At 44.9% G+C, this 22890-nt stretch overlaps 2 protein-coding genes across 2 annotated transcripts in view; one reads left to right on the top strand and one right to left on the bottom strand.

The window, feature by feature from the left end:
- Positions 1 to 2499: 2499 nt before the first annotated feature.
- Positions 2500 to 14150, bottom strand: SLC39A1 (solute carrier family 39 member 1). Its single transcript, XM_042440583.1, is given in 5 exon segments — positions 2500 to 4770; positions 4772 to 5296; positions 7054 to 7184; positions 8142 to 8545; positions 13968 to 14150. Coding segments are annotated over 4 exon segments (1044 nt in total). The 5' UTR covers positions 8344 to 8545; positions 13968 to 14150; the 3' UTR covers positions 2500 to 4584.
- A 925-nt stretch (positions 14151 to 15075) lies between these two features.
- Positions 15076 to 22890, top strand: part of CREB3L4 (cAMP responsive element binding protein 3 like 4) — a 15555-nt gene continuing 7740 nt past the window's right edge. Inside the window, exons 1-6 of the mRNA XM_042440581.1 lie at positions 15076 to 15206; positions 16055 to 16231; positions 18062 to 18314; positions 19765 to 19877; positions 20600 to 20692; positions 22209 to 22315. Coding sequence (XP_042296515.1) covers positions 16058 to 16231; positions 18062 to 18314; positions 19765 to 19877; positions 20600 to 20692; positions 22209 to 22315 — 740 coding nt within the window. The 5' untranslated portion in view covers positions 15076 to 15206; positions 16055 to 16057. The remainder of the gene's footprint in view (positions 15207 to 16054; positions 16232 to 18061; positions 18315 to 19764; positions 19878 to 20599; positions 20693 to 22208; positions 22316 to 22890) is intronic.

Raw genomic sequence — 22890 nt, 5'->3', positions numbered from 1 at the left:
AACAACATTATTATCATTATCATTATTATTATTATTATCATTATTTTTTATTTATTAGAGTACTTATACCCCACCATTCAGCCCTAAAGACTATAAGAGCAGCTTACAATTATCATTATTATTACAATTATTATTATTATTAGCCTCTCCTCCTTCCAGAGTTGAGTGCAAACTATTTCACTATAAACTCAATTTGCAGCACTTGAAGCCAGCAAGGGAGAAAGAGGCGTGGGAACGTTGTAAAACCAGGTTGGAAAGAGCAGCAACAGTGCATCTACATGGTAAATATGATGCAGTTTGACACCACTTTAATGGCCAAGGCTCCAGCCGACAGATTCTTGGGACTTGTACTTTGGTGAAGCATCAGCACTCTTTGGCAAAGGGGGCTAAAGACCTTGCAAAACTACTAATCCCAGGAATCCATAGGATGGAGCAACAACACTTCAAGTTAAATTGGGACGTATAGTGGGCCCTTGGTATCCGCTGGAGTTTGGTTCCAGGACCCAATAAACTCTGTGGATGTTCAAGTCCCATTAAATACGATGCCATCGTAAAATGGTGTCCGTTATACGAAATGGCAAAATCCGGATTTGCTCAGAATTTTTGGGGGAAGAGTTTCAATCGGTGGATGCTTGAATCTGTGGATTTACAAAATCCATCGATATGGAGGGCTGACTATAGTTTGTTCATCTGGTAAAATGAAGACGCACAGAGCAATGTGAACAGGAGCTAGTGCCAGCCCTGAATCTTTCTAGATTTCTACATTCGCACTCAATGGCAGACCCTTTTTTCTTCCACCAAGTCCAAGAAAATTCCCCAGACGTTTCCTAGTTTTCTTCCAAACACAAAGAGAGAGAGAGAGACACCGTGGAGTAAAAGCTGTTTATTTGGTGGTTCTGTTCTTGTCTCATTAGCAATTTGGCAGGGTTAAAAACATGCATGTTTTCAATCTGGTGAGAAAGGAATGCAGGCCATGTATTATTCAGAACGCTGCCCACTCCCTGGACAGCCAACGCTCCCTCGCTTTGATTGCGGAAAACAAAAAGCTGCCGCAAACACAGCACTGAGATTCAAAGGGCAGCCTAAGGAGTGACAAAATGCCCCCCTTGCAAGGCAGCTACTCTGCAGCTTGGACTAGCAACCCCATCATCCCCAGCCAGGGAGAAGATGCCATCCAGCAAGGAGACTGCAAAACCTGGACTTCTGCAAACTGGATCACACCTCCCATCACTTCCTAAGCCCTGGTTGCATTGACTGAGGGGATACTGGGAGTTGCAGGCCAAAGTATCTGGAGGGGACCACATGGGTCAACTCTGTGGTTGACCCACAAACCACCACCACAACTCCATGGAGGTCATATCCAGCTACAACATAGTTCCTAAACTTTGGTCCTCCCACCGTTTTGGACTTCAGGTCCCAGAATTCTTGACTTGATTTTAAAAGTCCAAAATACCTAGAGGACCAAAGTTTGGGAATCTCTGAGCTAAAGTTTTGGCTTATGTTTTAAATGGAATCTATAGGCAAGACAGTGGTTTAATCATCAGTAAGCAAAACGCGGCCCTCAGTGTGCTGCTGAATTGCAACTCCCAGCTTTCCTCAGCACTGGCAACACTGGCTAGGACCAATGGGACCTGCAGTCCAAAAGCAGCAACTCCTCCATCCTCTAATCCTCTGCGACAGACCAAAGAAAACGCCCTGAAAATCTGTAAACAATACAAAAGGCAACTACTATTACACCTCGAGCTAAGAAACCTTTTTATTATCACTCCAGGGAAAAGGAGCAGCTTTTCTTTCCTCCTCCCAATCGCCAAATATTTTCCATCCAACCGGCAAAAACAAAAAATCCTTGCGCCTGCAAGAAACAGGTCTCAAGAACAAAAACCAGTTTTTGAGTCAACAGTGGCCAAAACTGAAACTCCCAAAACAAGCAAAATAACCCTTTGCGTGATCATTGAGCCCCATAAACCTGCTGTTTTGAGCAGCCTCTTGGATGCTCTTGGACTGCACCTCCCATCAGCCTCCGAGAGCATGTCCAACAGTGGACTCCATAATCCCTCCCCTGTTTTAAATGCAAACTCACCCAATTTGTGCTTAGTAAAATCCCTGGTATCTCTAGACCACAAGCCCTTAACTACCCAATTGCAACACTATGATTCCCCTCTTGGCATCCAGGGATGTGTAGTTTGAGGGAGCACTGAGAATTATTTGAGATGTTCAATGCCCCTCCCTTTATGGCAGTCACAGTGGGATCACGGTGCTATAATTATGTACGCTTGTCCCTCCACATTGACTTTTGTGGATTTGATTATTCACGGATTTTATTAATATGCTCTCTCTAGGAATATTTAGGTTCTCCAGTGCAACTCTATGGTCAACTGTAACCAAAAGTCGCACTGAAAGACCTAGTGATTCCTAGAGAGAACACTCCACTAGGCATTTGTCGCTCCTCCAGCACAACTCTATGGTCAATATATGGCAGATGTTGACCACAGAGTTGCACTGGAGGACCTAGAGATTCCTAGAGAGGTATTCTCTTAAGTAAAAACAGTGTTTTTGTTATTTGCAGTTTTTCCACATTCATGGAGAACCTATGCCCTTAACTCCAGTGAATGTGGAGGGATGATTGTAGTGTGAAAGTGTCCCAGGACATGTGCATTCTTGACTTCTTGTTTTTGGCCCTGCAAGTGCCATTTCTCTTTCCTTAAATACCCCCTTTCCAAAATCCAGACTTGTCTGCAACTACTGATCTGACAATGAAACTCAGCATATACCACAAAATACCATCAGACAAAGAGTATCATCCCAAGGAGTCTCTCTACTCAAGGAAAACTTGTAACAGGTCCCAGGTACAAACTATGGTTTCTTCCAGAATTGGAGTCAATACAGACACATGCCTAGCTATGTACATGAGTGAACATCTCTCGACTGAATGCACGATGCTCAACAAAAAGAAGATTCTGCCCCTGGCAACAGTCTGTTTGCAAATGACACACTCCACACAAGCCACAACTTGACACCATGGCTTCAAAATTTCACAGAAGCCCGACAAGGATTTGCTTGGAGAAGAAATGGTCCTTGATACAGAAAATGCCAGGGCCCAAGAAAATGGAGGATGTCTCGTCTCACAGAGTCTCAGGAGCGCCAGACCGGTCAAGAAAGCATCCCAAATCCAGAAAAAGACTTCTGCAGGAATTTCCGTATTCGCCACACAGGACTCAACGCTTTAAAAATGTTCAAGGCACCGAAGAGGTTAAGGCAAGATGGTCGCCACCTGAGAAGCATTGGCCAGAGGAAGCGGCCCTGTCGTTTTGGCACTGGGAACTTCTACAAGTTACAAAACTAGTTACCCGACACACAGACACACACTCTTACTCTCTCGCTCACACACAACGGATCAATTTGTAAACAGGAAAAACAGCTCCATTTTTCCAAAACGGGAACAACAGTTAGGTCAGAAACCCAGCAGGTCAAATCGCTTCTTCTCAGCATTGAATGTGTCTTCTTAAAATAGTGTGAAATGTTATCTACCACAAAAAGGGGTGTGCGCTTTACCTCCCATAGGATCGTCTCTTAATTCGGGACAAGGGAACCGCACAATACAGCTAGACCTGGAGACCCACCTGCGGGATTTTTTGCCCACCGTTCGAGATTTGTTGGCACTAGTTTGAACACAAAATCTAACATTACAAGTCCCTTTTCCATATGGAAAAGGAATGAATATTACACCATACTCTATGGTGGGAAATCAATGGGGCAGGAAAACGCCAGATACATGATTGAGCAATATGTGGCACTCCAGATGTTGCAGGACAACAGCTCCCATCCACCAAAGCCAGCATACCCAACGGAGAGGGATGATGGCAGTTGCAGCCCAACAAGACATAGAGGTCCACAAATGGCCCGCATGTGGTCTATAAGAGAGTTGTCTCCAACCCAGAGCTTTCCAGGTGTTAGGGATTACAACTCCCATCACTCCAGCCAGAATGGCTGATCATCTGGGCTCCAAGGGGACAAAGTGTCATTCACCTGGATGCATACACACACACACAAACACAAAACATACCAGCTATTTTTTAGATTGAGGGAAGGAAAGTGTAGCCTCCAGGGCCATTTTTTTGTGGGCCCCAGCAGTCAAAAATAGTTTTTTAAAAAGACAACCCCAAATACCTTCTAGGCGATGAGGGGCATTTTCACCACCTTTTAGGGCCATTTGAGCCCAAGCAGAAATCTATTTTTATTTAAAATAGGAAGTGAACCAGAAAATAGTTAACAACAGGAAATTGTTTTAAAAGGCCTCCTCTGGTAAAAATGCTCTCCATGACCCCCAACTAGCAAAATATATATGTATCTATTTTAATTTTAATTTTTCTGGGGCTTAAAGTAGAGGGATGAAGCCTTCCAAGGTCTTCTGGGGATTTAATGCACCCCCTTGCCTTGTGCGGTTGCCCACACATGCTTTAGGTCAGTGGTTATCAAACATTGGCCTTTCAGATGCTTTGGACTTCAATGCCCAGAAGCCCCAACAGGAGTTCAGAGAGATGAAGTCCAAAACATCTGGAGGACTACGCTTTGGGAGCCACTGCTTTAGACCTTCACAAACAAAATGCTGGTGATGAGGGCAAAGCCGGCCAAAAGGACGATGACTTTGAGGATCCGCTGCTCGGAGGAGCTGAGTTCGTGGGGCAGGATCTCCAAGAAGGTGATGTAGACGAAGGTGCCGGTGGCCAAGCCTTCCAGGACGCTGCGGGAGAGGCGGTGCAGGGGGGGCCATGGACGTCTCTGTCAGGGCCACCCCTAGCCCAATGCCAAGCGGAGACATGATGGAGAAGAGGACCAGGCAGCCCGCCACGGCCCGAGGACGCAGCCGGCCTTGCAGCAGCTTGAGGCTAAGGCTGAAGGCGATGACTCCCTTATGGATCAGAAGAGCCAAGCATATCTCCAGGGCTTGCGTGCTCTCCTCCTGCAGCCCCACGGCCAGCCCTTCAAAGACGGAGTGGAGCGACAGAGCCAGGAGAAGCATGACAGAGCGGATGGCCGAATGGGCATTGAAATCTACATGGACATGAGGCCGATCCCCAGTGGTGCCGTCCCGAGGCGGTAGCACATGGCGCGGAGATGGACCATCGGGCCAGACCTGGTCCTGGATGGTGGTGGAGCTATGCGAGGCTGAGCCGAGGAGAGCCTCGGTCTCTTCCAAGGAGCCCGAAGGATCTTTGTAGGCCAACACGATTTGCTCCAGGACAAGGACGAGGAAGAAGCCCATGGCTAAGATGAACTCCTGCAAGGGGAAATGGAGCTGCAGGGACAGGGAGAGGAAGAGAAAAATAAAAGGAAGAGATGAATACAGGGTTAGAACATTGCAAATAAATGACACTTGTCACTTGTACTCTCTCATAAGGGTTCAAGAAGCTTAGTGTTTCCCAGTAGCAAGAGCTTTGGAGTCTCGCTCACCACGGCTTGCAAACAGAAGAGGAAGAGCATAAAATGGTTATTGAAAAATGGCAATTGCAAGAAACATGGTAAAAATTACATTCCCTCATTGAAGAACTAAACCAAGGCAGTCAAAAAATAACTTAAAATACTGATGGGTCTTGAACTGGTTTGTTTCAACATGTCTCAAAGGAGCCAGACAAAATAATCTTTCTTTCTAGTTCATTGTTAGATCAATACACAGTGTCCATTGCTTCCTTCTTAATCACTTTATTTTATAGTGCAATAAATGCCATTCAGAAACAAACCCTTCGATTAAGTGAAGTTTAACCAAAACAACTTGCTTTAAAACAGCACTTCTTAAAGAACAATGATTATTTAAGCACGTGGCCATAACATCTGAATTGCATTTTGAGACTTAATTTTCTGAAGCCAGTGGCCAAGTCTTCCAAGATGCTAGAAGCCTAAATGGCTAAACGAAGACTACTGCGCATCATGATGAGTAAACTAAGACTTTGGGCACATCGTAAGGAAATGTGACTCATTTGAAAAGACAAATGATGGTTGGTAAGATGGAAGTCATGAGCTAGTGTGGCATAGTGGTTTGAGTGTTGGACTATGACTCTGGAGACCAGGGTTCGATTTCCGTCTCAGCCATGAAACCCACTGGGTGATCTTGGCGAGTCACATGCTCTCAGCCTCAGGGGAATACAATGTGAAACCTCCTCTGAACTAATCTTGCCAAGATAATCCCATGATAAGGTCACCTTTGGGTCGCCATCGCTCGGAAATGACTTGAAGACACACAACAACAAGGCGAGAGTCAGTATAAAAAGATGCATTACAGGTGGAACACAGCCTTGATCTTGCAAGACCTGAGTTGGGCTGTTGCTAACAGGGTGACTTGGAGGTGTCTCACTGGGTTGCTGTAAGTCAAAGCAACAGCACCCACCATGTCCTTGTTGCTAGAGTCATTTAGTGCGATGCGGCAGCTAAAAAGACCAATGCAATTCTAGGCTGTATCAATAGAAGTATAGTGTCTAGATCAAGGGAAGTAATAGTGCCACTCTATTTTGCTTTGGTTGGGCCTCACCATACTGTGTCCAGTTCTGGGCACAATTCAAAAAAGATGTTGAGAAGCAGAGAAGAGCAATCAAAATGGTAAAGGGTTGGAAACCATGGCCTATGTAGAGAGACTTGGGGGCCTGGGTATGTTTAGCCTGGAGAAGAGAAGGTTAAAAGGTGATATGATAGCCTTGTTTAAATATTTGAAGGGATGTCATATTGAGGAGGGAGCAAGCTTGTTTTCTGCTGCTCCAGAGAATAGAACATGGAACAATGGATGCAAGCTCCAGGAAAAGAGATTCCAGTTCAACATTAGGAGGAACTTCCTGACAGTAAGGGCTGCTCGACATTGAAACACATTGCCTTGGAGAGTGATGGAGTCTCCCTCCTTGGAGCTCTTTAAACAGAGGCTGGATGGCCATTGGCCAGGAATGCTTTGATTGTGAGTTCCTGCATGGCAGAGGGTTGGACTAGATGGCCCTTGGGGTCTCTTCCAACTCTATGACTGTATGACTCTTTGATTCTTCTTAAAAGAATCCAAGCAGGCTTCTCACTCACCGTGACTCTCAGTTCATCCAGGGCTTCATTAATGCCAGCAAGATAATCGGGGATCAAATCCAGGAGGCATGTCGCAAGGAAGACACCGCCAGCAAAACAACTGATCAGGCTTAGGATTTTCCTTCGGAGAGCTGCCAAAAGGAAAACCCAAACAACAGAAAAGGGCAACAGTCAGAAAACAAAGCAAAACAAAATGCTCAGATGAAACAAGATACAGTGCACAAGTCCTGGATGCATCCATTTTGCCTGTTGGCTGTTCCATGTTTCACAGCCTTGGAGCCATAATTTCTTATGTATTTCTTTAGACATTTGATGTTTGTTGCTTTAAGAAATAACACACACTTGGAAAAACGGAGCAGGGCTAGACAAGATGGCTCCTCTAACTAGTATGCCAGAGCAGTTGCGGTTTAGGACTAGGCCCCGGAGGATCCAGGTTGTAGTCTCTACTGAGCCATAAAACAACAACAATAATAATAATAATAATAGTAGATCCATATCTTTCTCCCAGTAATGGGACTTAAGGTGGCTAACAACATTTTAAAACAACACAGATTGAAAACACTACATAAGTTAAATGAAAGTATAAGTTACACATTTAATCCCATATTCAAACATTCAAAACAATGGTGGAGGGAACCTATCTTGTACCTTTAATGCTTGCACAGAAGAATTTCAGCTGGTGTTACTTGTTACCTGGCTGGGTTGTTGTTGTTTTGTATGTGTTGAAGTCATTTCCGACCTTATAGTGCCCCTAAGCAGTATCATAGAGTTTTCTAGGCAAGTTTTTTCGGAGGAGATTTGCCATTGCCAGCCTCTGAGGCTGAGAGATTGTGACTTGCCCAAGGTCACCCAGTGGGTTTCGATGGCTGAGCAACGAAACAAATCCAGAGTCATAGTCCCATGCTCAAACCACTACACCACCCTCTTTTTACAGAAGCATTAAAGGTATGGAAGCTATCTCCAGTTTTCAACTCTAATATAAAAACGGGCAAAAGCCCCATATATAAGTTGGGAAGCCACACAACAATAGTGTCAGATGACATGTAACCAACCACCCTGGCAAACCTATAGGTCCAACCCAGCCTTACCCGTTGAGCCGGTGGTCGTTCCTGGCCGCCGTAAGATCCACAGGGGAAGAAACCCACATACGAGGGTCACCACCAGCAACAGAGCCAGCGAGCCAAGCTTCACCTCTAAGCCCGTGATGGAGCGGAGTGGCACAGCTTGGGCATAGGGTTCCCACACCAAATGCCCCAGCTTGGTATCGTGTCCAAAGGGCTCCGCCATCATTCCCAAGTCGTGTTTCGAATCCGGCTCCTTGCTGAGGCTGCTCAGCTTGTCCTCTTCTTCTCAATGTGGGAGAGAGGGGAGGTCAGTACTCCTCTTCTTAAAACAGCCACGCAGTCAGCTCCTTGAAACAGCTCAAGCTCTTGTCAGCTTCTTCATCCCTTCCCCGGTTTTGGTGTTCCAAGAAAGCCGAAGAAAAGACGACCTGGAGGATGAAAAGCATGACAATAGCAGGAACTAAAGTGACTGGCAATAAAACATATCAAGTGGGAAGAGGAGTCCCATGGTGCACCTGAGAAGATCAGAGATCCCAGCAGCTACGTCAAGATCTTTGATGCCAAGAATTGAACGGTGCAGACCAAAATCCATTCCATGCGTGCGTAGGTTTGCCAGATTGAAAACTAAGACCTGTACCTTTACACAGAACAGCGTTTCCCAAACTTTAGTCCTCCAGGTGTTCTATACTTCATCTCCCAGGATTCTTGAACATTGATCAAACTGACCGGGATTTCCGGAAGCTGAAATCCAAGACACCCAGAGGACCAAAGTATGGGAACCACCGATGTAGAAAAAGGTGTTGCTTGTTCTTACCTGGTTGCAGGACAAACACCTGCATCTACACAAGGTCCAGGAGCCCTCTCCGGTTTTCACTCTGGCAACCCCATTCACACTCCTTTCCAGAAACAGACTGACCAGACCTCCTCCTTTTCCATTTTCCATTTCAACCTTCTTGCCCAGGAGGAAATTTCAAAATGTCCTCCATTCTAAGCAGGACAAAGAAGCACATGTTTATATTTAGATTAGCATTCCTAGCTTTTATTTTCCAATGTCCTCTGTTTTTCTCAAATGCCCCGCAACTTGCGGTGCCTTCTCCTCCTTTGCATTGATGACCCCTGTTCAAAAATGAAGCATGAATGAAATGGCACCACTACACAACATGTTACACAATTTGTTTGTGATCACATAAGTAACTGAATGGGGGAACCTTACTTAAGAATGAAGCCTTCCCCCTTCTCCTCCATTTTCCCCTTTGTCTAAAGTTCGAATGCAAACTCCGTGGGAGAAGAGTTTACATTGGGTTCAAGGAACCTTTTGCTCATTGAAAACAGCAATTCTTACATGGTTTGGACTCCAGCTCCCAGAATTCCTTACCAATGTCCAAATTGTTTTTTAAAATCTGGAAGACCAGAGGCTGAGAATCATTTACTCAAAAGAAAGTTTATGCCAGTCGACAGCTTCACAATTTAACGCAACGCGCAATCGCATTTTTGTCACGCTTTGCTTGGCTAAGAAAATACAGTTGAAGAAAGATAAACAGAGTAAGGAAGAGAAAGAAAAGTAAAATGTGATAGCAACCTAGAAAAAGAGAAAAATAAAAACAATGACAATACTTATCCTGCTAACTAATGAAATACAGATGAAGAAAGATAAACCGATAAAGAGAAAGAAAAGTAAAACTTGTTAGGAAGCTAGAAAAAGAAGAAGAGAAAAATAATGAAAATGCTAATAGGTAGAAAATGTATTGGGTTAAAAGAACGGAACAAACCTATTTGAGAACAAGGGGAAAGGGACATTTTAGGAACGAGAAACATGAATGAAAAATCCTAACTAAGCCAGTTCAGCAATATGTAAAATAGAAATATTTAGGTATTTTAATGTTCGTAGGTATGTTTATTAGCCGTTGGTTTGTTCAGATATGTCTATTGTTTTATGTTAATAAAAATATCTTTTAAAAAATACAGAACATGCCAGAAAAGAACAGAGATTTTGTTGCAAACTGAACCCAAACTCCCACCCCAGAAACTAGGAAAGCAAGGTCAGAGGATGGGAAACTCTGTTGCCAGCTATTCTGGATTGATGAAGAATGAAATGAAAACCCGAAAACCATGACCCTGATGCTGAGAACTTCCTGGAGTCCAGTCACTAGTAAGTGACTCACAAAGAGATTCCCGTAAAGGTTTCCCCCTCCTTCCAGAAAAGGGTCGAGCGACAGCTGCTAGGCTCCACAACCACGGCTTCCTCGAACTCAGGGTCCAGAGTCAAAGGAAGCCACCAAATTCAGAGTTTCAGAGATGGATGCAAGCCAAGTATAGGGACAGAAGAGCTGGAGAGTATTGATTGATTTTAGTTGTTTCGTGCATTTTAATTTAAGAGAGAGAAAAGCCTAAGGTCACATCTAGGAGAAAGGAAAGGAGGGGAGAATAAGGGGTCATTCAGACTTGCTTTAAAAAGGGGTCATTCACACTTACTTTGTAAAGTAACTTACCATTATTGTAATTATGATATTATTTTATCATCTTTGCTGCTTGTGATTGTAAAGCGTACGCCGCAAGCAGGTTTCAACTGCGTTCTTGTTTTGACGATTATGTAAAGCGCTGCGTACGGCGTTATAATAATAATACTTTTTTGGAACGAAGAGATTCGCATTTCCGCGCTGATTCAGAACCGGTTTGGCGTTCCCACTACACTTACCGCGATCGAATCTCTCCATGCCACTTTAACCCTGTTGTCGTTCACATTTACCGCCATATCGATTTCAAATGGAGGCACCTCCATTTCCGGGAACAATGTGGCGCAATCCGAATCAATTCGGTAGCGTACCCACACTACCGAAGATGCGGATTGTTGCGGCTCTTTTAAAAAAGAACCACTCCGGGGTCCAGCGCTGAATGCACCGGTTTAAGTGGGCTTTTCGGTCCCTTCTGCCCCACAAACTACATCGATTGCGGTAGGGGTGAATGTGAACGTCACGGAAATACTAAACCAGTTCCAAAACGGTTATTTCCGTAGTGTGAATGGCCCCCAAGAGGAGAAAAATCCAAGATCGAAGTTAGAAAGGAGAGAGGGATTGCAAGCGAGGAAAGAAGAAAGGAAATAATGCACGAGGGAAAGAAAGGTAGAACGAGGAAGTCAGTGGAAGAGATAGAGAAGGTGTAAAGAAAGTGAAGAAGGTAAGTGGAGGTGGAAATGGAAGGTAAGAAGGGCAGTAAGGAATAAGAAAGGAAGGTTGAAGGATGGAGGAAAAGGAAGAAAGGAATTGAAAGGTGTGAAAAGAAAAAAGAAAAAGGTTTAGGAGGGATAGGATAAACACAGAAGGTAAAAAGGAAGGACGAAAGAAATGGATGAGGAAAGAAAGGAAAGGAATTAAGGAAGGAATGTAGTTAGGAATAGGATGGGGCTGAGATTAGAAAGATTGGTCCAAAACACACTGCAAAATTAATCCAGTTTGAGACCACTTTAACTGCCCTGGCGCAGTGCTAGGGAATCCTGGGAATTGTAGTTTATTCTGGCACCAGAACTCTCTCTGACAGGGAAGGCTAAATGCGTCACAAAACCAGTTCCCAGGATTTCCTAGCATTGAGTAAAAGCGGTCTCAAACTGGATTATTTCTGCAGTGTGTTTTGGACCTTAGAATAGAAAACTGAAGATAAGTAAGGAAAGGAAAGGGAAGGTGCTATAGAAAGAAAAAGAAGTGGGTGTAGACCATTGGTATGTACTGAAAATAACTGGTACGCATAAAGGGAGCTATGTGTAACAGTAAAAGTTAAGAAGAGCTGGAAAGAAAACATGGATGAAGAAGGAAAAAAGAATAGTAAAAGGAGGACTGAAGTAATGCAAAGAAGATGAACACAAAGAGGACAAACATGAAAGAAATGGAGTCAATTGTAAGATTATAGAACGTATAAGAAAGGATAAGTGATGTGTAAAGTAATAATGAATGTTGGAAAGTTGTGAATAAAGACATGATTTAAAAGAGTAAAGGGATGTGTGCAATTTTTTCAGACGTATGTTGATCTGGTTGTAACCAAAGAGTAAGGGGAATCCGATCTCGGGACTTCCCCATCGCGATGGGCCACGCAGCGCCAAGACAGCAAAGAGGAAGAAACGGTATAAGTTACTAAAACTAATCCAAAGAATGGACAACTCAGACAGAGACTCCTTGTACGCTGGGAAAAGACCATACACACAAACACAAACACACACTGATGGCGTCTTGGAAATAGAGTTGGGGAAAGTTACTTTTTGGAGTTCGGTTCCCAGAATCCCCCCCCAAACCAGCTGGGGGTTTGTGTCATTAAATAAATACACAGACAGTGAGAAAAAAGATGTTGAGATACTGCAGAGATAGCGGTAATGAAGCTTTGGAAAGTAGTTCTTTGGCCTGCAAACACCCCCAGGACCATCCCACTGAGGAGGGGAAACTGGGAGCTGTAGTTCAAAATTAACCTGTGCTCTAGCTATTAGAAAGGCAATAAAGAATGACTGGGCGGAATGATAGAGTTGGAAGAGACCCCATTCTGCCATGCAGGAACTCTCAATCAAAGCATCCCAGACAGATGGCCATCCAGCCTCTGCTTAAAGGCCTCCAAGGAAGGAGACTCCGCCACATGTCAAAGCAGCATTTTCCACTGTCAAACAGCTCTTACTCTCAGGAAGGTCCTCCTAATGTTGAGCTGGAATATCTTTTCCTGTACTTTGCCATTGTTCCAGGTCCTATTTTCTGGAGCAGCAGAAAACAAGCTTGCTCCCTCCTCAAGCTTCAAAGAGCATGGGAATAAGATGAACTTGAGGTCTTATCAGAGGAAGGCAAATAGGATTTGAAGTTGAGGAGGGATCTCTTTTGCTGTAGCTTGCATCCATTGTTCTGGGTCCTAGTCTCTGGAGCAGCAGAAAACAAGCTTGCTCCCTCCTCAATATGACATCCCTTCAAGTACAGTATTTAAACAGGGCTATCATATCACCTCTTAACCTTCTCTTCTCCAGGCTAAACATCCCCAGCTCCCTCAGTCGTTCCTCATAGGGCTTTATGGTTTCCAGGCCCTTCACCATTGTAGTCACCCTCCTTTGGACATGCTCCAGTTTCTCAATGTCCTTTGTGCATTTTGAAGCCCAGAACTGGACACAATATTATTCCAGGTGGGGCCTGATCAAAGATAAATAGAGTGGCACTATTACTTCCCTTGATCTAGACACTATACAGTACTTCTATTCATGCAGCCTAAAATCGCATTGGCCTTGTTAGCTGCTGCATCGCACTGTTGATTCATGTTCAACTTGTGGTCTACTTGGACTCCTAGGTCCCTTTCACAATAACAACAACTACTACTACACACCACAAGCCACATTTTGAGATTCTCATCCAAGTACAGACCTACCTGGCAGTTACTACAGGTCCACATTTCTGCAGAGACATCCCTGCCCTTTCCTCAAAATGGCCAGCATTTTGTCAAAGAGCTGCCTGACTATTGCGCCCATTTTGCAGCTGGGGAAGACTGAGGCCAAAACACAAAGTCAGCCCTAACAAACTCCAGTCCAAAAGACAATCCACTTGGAGGCCGCTTTAACTGCCCTGGCCCAATGCTAGGGAATCCTGGGAATTGTAGTTTATTGAGGCACCAGACAGAGAAGGCTCAATGTCTGACAAAACTGGCCTTCCCAGAATTCCATTAGCACTGAGCCAAGTGGTGTCAAACCAGATTATTTCTGCAGTGTGGATGAGAGGCCATGAAGAGCAGGCCCCTGGTTAAAGCAAAGGGCGGGACCTTAATATAAGGCCAAGAGGGGCAAAGACCCATAAAGAACCCCCCGACCCTCTTCTTGCCGGACTTGCCGGACTCTGCACTCACCCCATTCAGCTCCAGAGCGAAGCCCCAGCGAGACTCTGGACGTTCCAAAGGGGCGGAGCGAAGGGGCAAACAGAGAAAAAGGACGCGTCTCAGCCAATGGGGACCCCGCACGGCCTGGGACGTTCGAATGGGCGTGGCGCAGCGGGAGGGGAAAGGCCAATAGAAACTTCCGCTGAGCTCATCAGCCTCTGAGCGTTCCAAAGTGGGCGGGGAGATGCAAATTTTAAAAAGAAAACCCAGTGTGTGCGTTTTAGCCAATGGGAACGCGGAAGGAGAGGCTAGAGGGTATGAGTGACGTACCCTCGGGCCAATGAGGAAGGTGCAGGGTCAGAGACCGCTTTACCTGCCACGGCTCAAGGCTAAGGAATTGTGGGAGTTGTAGTTTTTGTTAGACGTTGAGCCTCCTCTGCCAGAGAGCCCTGGGGCCACAAAACAAAACTACAAATCCCAGAGTTCCACAGCATTGAGCTATGTCAGTCAAAGTGGGGGCAAGGAGGCAGATTATTTCTGCAGTGAGGAAGCAGCCTTTTGAGCATTGGTCCAAAATGCACACACTTTGTATCCCAATTAATAATAATAATAATAATAATTAATTATTATTATTATTAATTAATTAATAATAATCCTAAAATACTCACTCTGCTGAGATCTCAACTGAGGACTTCTGTCTCAAAGCACACACTCTCAACCACTACATTAAACCTGACTAGAGAGAAAACAATTATTATCATTATTATTAATAACAATTGATGATAACAATTATTAATAAGCATTAGCTTTTGTGGACTTAGGCCTCATTTCCTCAGATGCACTGTTTAGTCTCAAAGGTACCACAAGGTTTCTCCAGCACTGAACCGAGGCACTTAAAGCGGTCTCAAACTGGATCATATATATATGTATATGTATATGTATATGTATATGTATATGTATATGTATATGTATACAGACTCACTGGCAAAGAGACAAAGCCAGCCTCCCTGTTAAGAGCTCTCCTTATCCAATGGGGCTCTGCCTAGACAGGTGTGCACCTGTACCTGGCCTCCTTGGGGCCTTTTGATTGGCTCCCAGGGCCAGGGAAGGCGAGCCTTGGCACAGGTGATCCAGGATACTGAGATCCTTGTCAGGAGGAAGGCACAAGGCTTCCTTGTTCAGGGCAGCAGGCCACCTTTCGCACTGTGGCCTGAAGCCAAAGACCCTGCTCTCGTCTCACCTGGAGCCCACTTTGCCAGGTAGACAAAGGTAAGGGGCTGGTGGGAGACGGAGGCTGCGTCCGCACTGCAGAAATAACCCGGTATTCCAAATACAGATTAAATTAGAGCCTGAACTCTTTCTACTAAGTGTTGCAGACGATAAAGAAATAAGAAAACATATACCTGTATATACTCGACTATGACCCCATATAGACAGGCCAAAATAGCTGCTTCGGGTCACTTTGGAGGTATGCTGTTTAAATGATGCATGCGTCCTAAGAGTCCGGAAGCCTAAGGATCGGATCGTGGCTTTGGTGCGGCTTCCGGACTCTTAGGACGCATGCATCATTTAAACAGCATACCTCCAAAGTGACCCAAAGCAGCTTTATTTTGGCCTGTCTGTATGGGGCCTATAAGTTGAGGGCAGGTTTGGGGGCCAAAATTATGTGACAAAAGGATGTGACAAAGGATCTAGCGGACAAAGCAAAGGAAAACAATGCCAAAGAATATACAAAATCCCAACTATTTTTGCACATCCTAAAGGCTGGATGGATGAGAGAGCTGGCTCTATGGCAAGTTTGTTCCAAGGTTTTCTTAGTTTTGGGGAATCACTACAAGAGGCACCTATGAACACTGCAACCACCGCTGTGTTGTTGTTGTTCCCGCTACCATTCTCATTCCCATATTACAGATGGAAAAACTAAGGCTTAGAGAAAGTATCTGAGGAAGCAGACCGAAGTCTAGGAAAGCTCATGCTGAACTTCTTTCAGTTAGTCTCAAAGGTGCTACAAGATCTCTCTCCAGAGTTTCTCTGAAGCTACCCAAGTTTTGGACCAAGGACTTTGCAGTCCCCAACTTAAATGTCTCAGCCACTTCTCTGCTTTCTGTATATCTCAGGCCATGGAGATGAGCTGCTCGAGTTTCCTGGACGTTCTCTTTGAGGGGCAGGATGAAACGGAGGCCAGCGATTCCTTCTCGGCCGCAGAGTCCAAGTTCAATTTTCCGCTCCCAGACCATGCCTACGGATGCGTTTCAGAGAAAACCTATGAGACCTGGGCATCCAGCGGCATTCAGGTGAGTCAGGAGAAGTGTTTCCATCACCAAGCGATGCAAGCTGGGGTGAAAAACAAAACAAAACTGGAACTGCAAATTCTTTTTTTGTTTTTCTTTGTCGCTGTGTACCTTCTTCAAGTCCTTTCATGCTTAGTTGTGTATCTTTGCTCTTTAGGATCTCTTCTAGTTCTTTCATAGCTGTCCTCCCCATTCTTAGTCTTCTGATTTCTTGACCGCAGTCCCCATTCTGATCAACGTTTGGTCCAAGGTACAGGAACTCTTTTACTATTTCTATGTCCTCATGGTCCAATTTGGACTTGTGAAGCTCCTCCATGGTCATTATTTTTGTGTTCCTTATGTTCAACAGTAATCCTGCCTTTGCACTTTCTTCCTTGACCTTTCTCAGCAGTTGCTCTAGGTCTCCAAAGTATTCTGCTGATGGTAAGGTATCATCTCTATATCTTAAGATTGTTGGTATTCCTTCCTCCTATTTTCACTCCTCCTTCTTCTGTGTCCAAGACTGCTCTTCGCATAATATGTTCTGCATACAAGTTGAAAAGATGGGGTGAAAGGAGGCATCCTTGTCTCACTCCTTTGCCAATTGGGAACCATTCTGTTTCTCCATGTTCTGTTCCAACAGAAGCCTCTAGTCCTAGGTACCGATTCCTCATCAGGATTATGACAGCAGAGAAGGATGGGTGATGAGTGGATAGTGCATAAGGGGACAGTGCTTCATAAGTTATTTCATGCTGACTTGGCCCAAACCAGGTACCAAAGCAGAAAAGGCCCTGACGCATGCAGCTGTTCCTGGATTAGGCCTGTTCAAGTATAGACATCCAGAGAAAAATGTGGGATACTTTGGAGAGGAGCTAATCTAGAATTCACATTGTTTGGATCCCATATCCTTGGCTCCCATCACTTTAGCATCCCAAGGAAACAGGTGCAAATATTGCATACTGTCAGGAAGTTCCTCCTAATTTTGAGCTGGAATCTCTTTTCCTGTAGTTTGCATCCATTGCTCTGAGTCCTAGTCTCTGAAGCAGCAGAAAACAAGTTTGTTCCCTCCTCAATATGACATCCCTTCAAGTATTTAAACAGAGCTATCATATCACCCCTTAACCTTCTCTTCTCCAGGCTGAACATACCCAGATCCCTAAGTCTCTCCTCGTAGGGCATGGTTTCCAGACCCTTCACCATTTGGGTTGCCCTCCTCCGGACACACCAGATGGCCTTTGTGGTCCCCTCCAACCTATGATTCTTCTAGACTAAGGAAGAAGGGGAGAAGAAAACCAGCAGCATCAGCCTTCTTGAGAAACCAAGTCTGTTGGGCTTTTGTTCTTTGTAGCGGTCACTCAGAAGTCAATGCACTAGGCTGAGGAGTCCTGGGACATTAAAAATGTGTGCCTAGGTTTTTGTTTTCCTTTTGCCTCCTACTCGACTTCTCCTTTAATGTTGTGACTTCTTAAGTTGCAAGTCTGAAGGCAGGAACTGGCTTCATTGTGAAGTCGAAGGCTTCTCTGAAGATGCCAGCCACAGATGTAGGCAAAACGTCAGGAATAAACTCTTCTAGAACATGGCCACAGACCCTGAAACCCCCCACAAAAAACTATTGGTTTAATTGTCTTTATCCCCTTACAGATGATATGAACTGCTCTGAGAATGCAGTGGGGTAGATTCATAAAGTTGGAAGAGACCCCAAGGGCCATCGAGTCCAACCCCATTCTGCCATGCAGGAACTCACAACCAAAGCACCCGGACAGATGGCCATCCAGCCTCTGTTTAAAGACTTCCAAAGAAGGTCAATCAATCAATCAATATTAGCAACCCAATCAATCTATGCTTCCCTTGCAGGTTACAAGCGACAGCGATGCAGAAGATCTCTTCCAACTGCTCATCCATCAGAGTGATGTCTACAATTCCCAGAGTCCGGTTGCCTCTCCGGAAAGTGACAGCGGGATTTCTGATTATCCCCTTGCAGACACGCCTTTGCCAAGCGATTTGGAGCCCCCTGACCTATCATCCACGGTCATCTATGAGGTTGTCTGTGACACAGGTGTGGTGGAGGAGGCGGCTCTTCCCGTTGGTATCTTCTCAGGTCCATTAGGTAAGGAGGGTCAGACCTGCAGATGGCTTCCAAGTGATCCACCTCTTCCAAGTGACCATCCATCGTCTACATCCAAGAACAATTCAAAGTGCTCGTTAGGACCTGTAAAGCTCTATACAGCTCAGGTCCATCTGATGGACCATACCTGATGGACCATACCTCCACTTATAAAGCTGACCCTTAAATCCCCAGGAGAAGCCCTTTCAGTCCCTTCACCTTCAAGGGAACACAACATAGGGCCTCTTTGGGGCTGCTCCTAAGATTTGGAACACCTTCCCTTGGGATGCTAGGCTCACACTATCATAGAGCGAGAACAACAACAACATTTATTTATAACACCCTTTTCATCAAAGAATGGAATATCAGATATATATAGTCGTCAGAGAGAGAAGAGAAAGGAGGGATGGTCATTCCTGGGAATTTAGAACAACTTTCTCCCATTGAAAGATCCTGCAGATGTCTATAAAAAGCACATTATCGTCTGCACAATATTGAGAGATAATAACATTTCTAAAGGGGTGTGTGTGTGTGTGTGTGTGCATTTGGAAGAGAAGGCCAGCTTTCCTTAAACTATAATACCCCATTCAAAGATATAGTCTTGTTAGTCTGTAGAATCAGTATGTAGAGAGATCTTATACCCCCAACCCTTCTTACACACGGATTTTTTATACACGGATTCAAGCATCCACGGTTTGAAAATGTTCCAAAAAAGTATACATTTGAAATATCAAACCTTGATTTTCCATTTTTTATAAGGGACACCATTTTGCTGTGCCATTATATTTAATGGGACATGAGCATCCATGGATTTTGTTATCCACGGGGGATCTTGGAACCCAACCCCAGCATCCACTGTAGTACCTTTTGGGGCTAACTGAAAGAAAGAAGTTGGCAGCATGAGCTTTCCTAGACTTCACTCTACTTCCTCAGATGCATACAAGAAATTACTTTTCTGGTTCTGGGGAGGAAGCCTTAGTATAACACATCATCATCATCATCATCATCATCTAATCTTATGGCTTATCATTTGCTACCTGCTGTTAAACTGACTTCGATAGGAGCTGACTCTACAAGGGAGAGACTTCCAAGATTATCCACTGCCCTACTCAGGTCTTGCAAACTCAGGGGAGCCAGGGGCAAAAAATAATAAAGTACAAAGTCTGCTTCCTCAGATGCATATAGTATCCCATATTTGGATTACCTTCAAAGTTCTGTTTAGGATCTTGGATGATGGATCAAGTTGGCTTTTGTATGCTGTGGATTTCTGGGGATTGTAGTTTGTTGCAGCACCAGAGCTCTCTGAAAGCGAAGGCTAAATATCTCACAAAATTACAAATCCCAGAATTCTGGAGCAATGAGCTATAGTAGTTAAAGCAATGTCAAACTGCATTAATTCTGCAGTGTAGATGCAGCCAATGACTGGTGCTGTGTTTCATTGGTTCCTTTACAGAGAACTGGACACCCCTAACAATGCTGCCTGAGGCCTCTGTGATGAATGAAGTGTCACCAGGATTTCTTGAGAACACAGCCGGACCCAACATTGTAGAGACTCCCACGGATCAGGTAAGCATCCATAAACTGGTAACTTAAGATTTTATGGGTATCGAACTAGACTGGAAACCTGAGAACCCTTTTTACTTTTGGGATTTCAGCGACAATGCATTTCTGATATCGCTTTATGTTCGCAATTGCGTGTGATAATCATTAGTGAAATTACTCACCATTTTTGCTTTATTTGCGGGATGCTTTAAATGCGCTTTAATCTCTCTTTAATGCCGAAATTAGCCCCTGTGTGATAAACTCCATAGAGTTGGAAGAGACCACAAGGACCATCCAGTCCAACTCCCTAATGAAAAGCATCTTAGATTGATGAGAATCGTCGCACGTCCGGACTTATTCTGCGCACAATGCACACATGGTTGTTGTTTTTTAACACAAAAAACTTTTTCTGTGCAGGGATCATCATTTTTTGGTGCAGAAAATAATATTTCTGCACTGGAAGCAACATTTTCCTGTAAGCTGCATCCTCTGCAGAAAGTGCTCTTTTTGGTGCCAAAGCAGCCATACTCTCTTATATACTGTTCCGTTTTCAAAGACTTCCTTGTAGCGGGAAGAAAGTTGCTGAGGTTGCTGGTTTCCTTTTAGAGAAGAAAATGGGTGAATAGTTACATCCCTAGTTTGGGATAGCAAGGTGGTTGGGAAAGTGTTGACAGTGCTGGAGGCCATTTGGAAGAAAGTCCTCGTTCCTCAGCTAACTGTTTGTTTCTCTGGATTCTTTGGAGCAGCATCATCTCCAGAGCGTCTGTTTGACGGATGAGGAGCGGCGGCTTCTGAGCCTGGAAGGGGTCCTACTCCGGAGCGACCTCCCCCTCACCAAGGTAGGTGGGTCTGCCACGCAACAAGGGACCTTACCCAGTGCAAAAATAAGAGATGGAGCCCAGTGTGCTCCTTCAGAGCTTTGGACTACAATTCCTGTTGCACTAACCCAGGGTGCAAGGAGTGCAATCCGCAGCGGGTGACACCTCAGAGTGGGATGTCTGCCTTTTAGTGTAGTGTTCCATCACACCTCTCCGCAGGTGGACTGGGATTCCCAGTGACTGAAGACCCTGCAAAGGACTAGGTCCACTTGCCTAGCAAGAAAGCCTTCCAGGACGCTGTCACCAAACAACAGTTAACTCTTGGAGGCTTCTCCCATCACCGAATGGCATCTGGACCCCATTCGGAACTTGCAAACAAGGCAGGGAGACTGGAACAATAGAGAACATAGGCAGTCTTTTTGGGTGGCCAGGGCCATCAGCGGCTGGTAGACTTGGAGCCTTTCTCTTCCATAGTGGCCCGATCTACTCCTGAAGGCCCACGGGGTGCGGGGGGTGAGGACCACATCAGGTGGCACCTCAAAAAGGGGTGTCTGCCTTCCAGTGTGCAGTATATCGCCACACCTCTCCTTGCATAGAAACTGAAGGTCCTGCCCAGAGGCAACAAGGTGGCCAACCAGGACAGTTGGCATGCTATGACAAACACCTGGAAGCCTCTTCTGTTGTGGAATGGCATTTGGAGCCCATTCAGGAGTTGCAAACAAAGCAAGTTGACTAGAACAACCCAGAAACAGACAGTTTCTTCGGGTGCTTTAGTCCACTAGCAAGTAGACCAGAGCCTGATGTACTCCTGAGGACCTATTAGCCTGGTGGACCCGAGTCTGAGGATGACAACATGAGTTACCATGTTGGGATAACACCAACCCTAGTGATGCCATTGCACTAACCCCAAGCAGTATGCAAATGTAGCTGGTCCCCATTGAGGAGTTGCACATTTATTTATTTGCTTTCTTATTCATTTAACTGGCTTCCTCTAAAAGCTGTACAGAACACAGCTGCCCATATTCATCAGGACCAGTTTGTATTTTTCTGCTTCCCATCCTTGAGGGATCTGTGTTGCAGTTTTGCATTTCTCCCCAAAAAAAGCTTTTGCAAAACTGTCAGCGCCAGTAAACGGTTGGGACTGTCGGATATCTACAACGGTGTACCCTCCAACTGTCCTGATTTGGCAAGGACGGTCTCGAATCTCCTGGTTCATTCTCAACCATCTCACTTTTTCAGCTGCTTTTAAAATATCTACAATTTTCAAGCTGGGAATTGCAGTGTTGTTGATTCCATTTTGGCCTTACGGTCCACTAGGTGCTGAAATCAGAGAAAGTTGCTTTGGAAGACTATAGATCCCAACTACAATTCCTGCGCAACAAGTTTCTGAGAGTTGTAATTCTAAAAAATAACTTCTCGCACTCTAGTGAGCATATGCAAGCAGTTGTATAGAGGGTCCCTATGTATGAATCCCATGAGAATCCCGTGTGGCATGAGACTCTCTCGCTCATCTCTCTTCCAAACTGCTTCCATCCAGGCAGAGGAGCGGATCCTGAAAAAAGTACGGAGGAAAATCCGGAACAAGCAATCGGCTCAGGACAGCCGCCGACGCAAGAAGGAGTACATAGACGGCTTGGAGAATCGGTGAGACTGGAGCAGGAGAAATCTAATGTTTAGGAGATATTGAAGTCGAAGGCTTTCATGGCCGGCATCCATAGTTTTTTGTGGGTGTTTCGGGGTCTGTGGCCATGTTCTAGAAGAGTTTATTCCTGACGTTTCACCTGCATCTATGGCTGGCATCTTCAGAGAAATTTAATTCAGAGAAGTTAACTTTATTCTCTGAAGATGCCCGCCATAGACATTGGCGAAACATCAGAAAGAAAATCTTCATCGCCACATAGCCCAAAAAACCCACAAAAAATGTATTCAGGGGTAGCTGTGTTGACCACATAGCAAAATGCAGTAACATCCAAAATCCTGTATTGAGCCAACCCAAATGCCCAATGTACAGTGCGTCCTTGTTATCCATTGAGGTTTGGTTCCAGGACCCCCTATGGATAACAAAATCCATGGATGCTCAAGTCCCATTAAATACAATGGCAGAGCAAAATGGTGTCCCTTATATAAAATGGCAAGCTACCTTCCTATCATCCCCCAACCCAAAGTCCAATAATCAGGAGTTATTGGAGTCAAAGTCCAACAATATCTAGGCTCCCCGT

This window comes from Sceloporus undulatus, chromosome 9 (assembly GCF_019175285.1).
Source record: "Sceloporus undulatus isolate JIND9_A2432 ecotype Alabama chromosome 9, SceUnd_v1.1, whole genome shotgun sequence".
In the NCBI taxonomy this organism is placed as follows: Eukaryota; Metazoa; Chordata; class Lepidosauria; order Squamata; family Phrynosomatidae; genus Sceloporus; species Sceloporus undulatus.
This window is presented reverse-complemented; position numbering and strand designations above follow the sequence as displayed.